Genomic DNA, 1149 nt, shown 5'->3' with positions numbered 1-1149 from the left:
TATGAAATCACTGAAATATCTGGACATGAGCAACAACTTGCTGCGCCACGATGGAGCTGATGYACAATGCCAGTGGGCTGCATCTCTGACAGAGTTGGACCTGTCCTCCAATCAGTTGGCAGATTTTGTCTTTGAATGCTTACCAGTCAACATCAAAAAACTCGACCTACAAAACAATCAGATCAGCAGTGTCCCAAAGGGGCTGGCTGATCTAAAATCCTTGGAAGAGCTGAACCTGGCATTGAACAGGCTGGCTGACCTGCCGGGGTGCAGTGGCTTCACATCCCTGCAGTTCCTGAACATAGAGATGAACTCGATCCTCACCCCATCTACTGACTTCTTCCAGAGCTGCCCAAGGGTCAAGGAGCTCCAAGCTGGGCACAACCCATTCAAGTGTTCCTGTGAACTGCAAGACTTTATCCGTGTGGAGAGGCAGTCAGGGGGGAAGCTGTTTGGCTGGCCATCAGCGTACGTGTGCGAGTACCCGGAAGGCTTGCGAGGCACGGAGCTGAAGGACTTCCACCTGAGTGAACTGGCCTGCAATACAGCGCTGCTGCTGGTGACAGCCCTGCTGCTGACGCTGGTGCTGGTGGCTGTGGTGTCCTTCCTGTGCATCTACCTGGATGTGCCCTGGTACGTGCGGATGACGTGGCAGTGGACACAGACGAAGCGGAGAGCTTGGCACAACCACCCCAAAGAGCAGGAGACGGTTCTGCAGTTCCACGCGTTCATTTCCTACAGCGAGCACGATGCGTTGTGGGTGAAGAACGAGCTGATCCCAAACCTGGAGAAGGGGGAGGGCTGCATGCAACTGTGCCAGCACGAGAGAAACTTTGTCCCCGGCAAGAGCATTGTGGAGAACATCATTAACTGCATTGAGAAGAGCTACAAGTCGATCTTTGTGTTGTCTCCCAACTTTGTGCAGAGCGAGTGGTGTCACTATGAGCTGTACTTTGCCCATCACAAGTTATTCAGTGAGAATTCCAACAGCTTAATCCTGATTTTACTGGAGCCGATCCCTCCCTACGTTATCCCTGCCAGGTATCACAAGCTGAAGGCTCTCATGGCAAAACGCACCTACCTGGAGTGGCCGAAGGAGAGGAGCAAGCATGGCCTTTTCTGGGCTAACCTGAGGGCAGCTATTAACAT

General features: G+C 52.9%; 1 protein-coding gene across 1 annotated transcript; it reads left to right on the top strand.

Annotated features, from left to right (window-relative positions):
• Position 1: 1 nt before the first annotated feature.
• LOC115307569 (toll-like receptor 6) lies at positions 2–1144 on the top strand (the record flags this gene model as incomplete). Its single annotated transcript, XM_029960624.1, has 1 exon — positions 2–1144. A coding segment is annotated over exon 1 (1143 nt), but the record flags the coding sequence as incomplete, so codon positions are not given.
• Between the last annotated feature and the right edge of the window lie 5 nt (positions 1145–1149).

The sequence above is a fragment of the Manacus vitellinus genome, unplaced genomic scaffold, assembly GCF_001715985.3.
Source record: "Manacus vitellinus isolate BGI_N305 unplaced genomic scaffold, ASM171598v3 scaffold_2819_pilon, whole genome shotgun sequence".
NCBI lineage: Eukaryota > Metazoa > Chordata > Aves > Passeriformes > Pipridae > Manacus > Manacus vitellinus.
The sequence above is the reverse complement of the archived record's forward strand: the minus strand, read 5'-3'. Positions and strand labels throughout refer to the sequence as shown.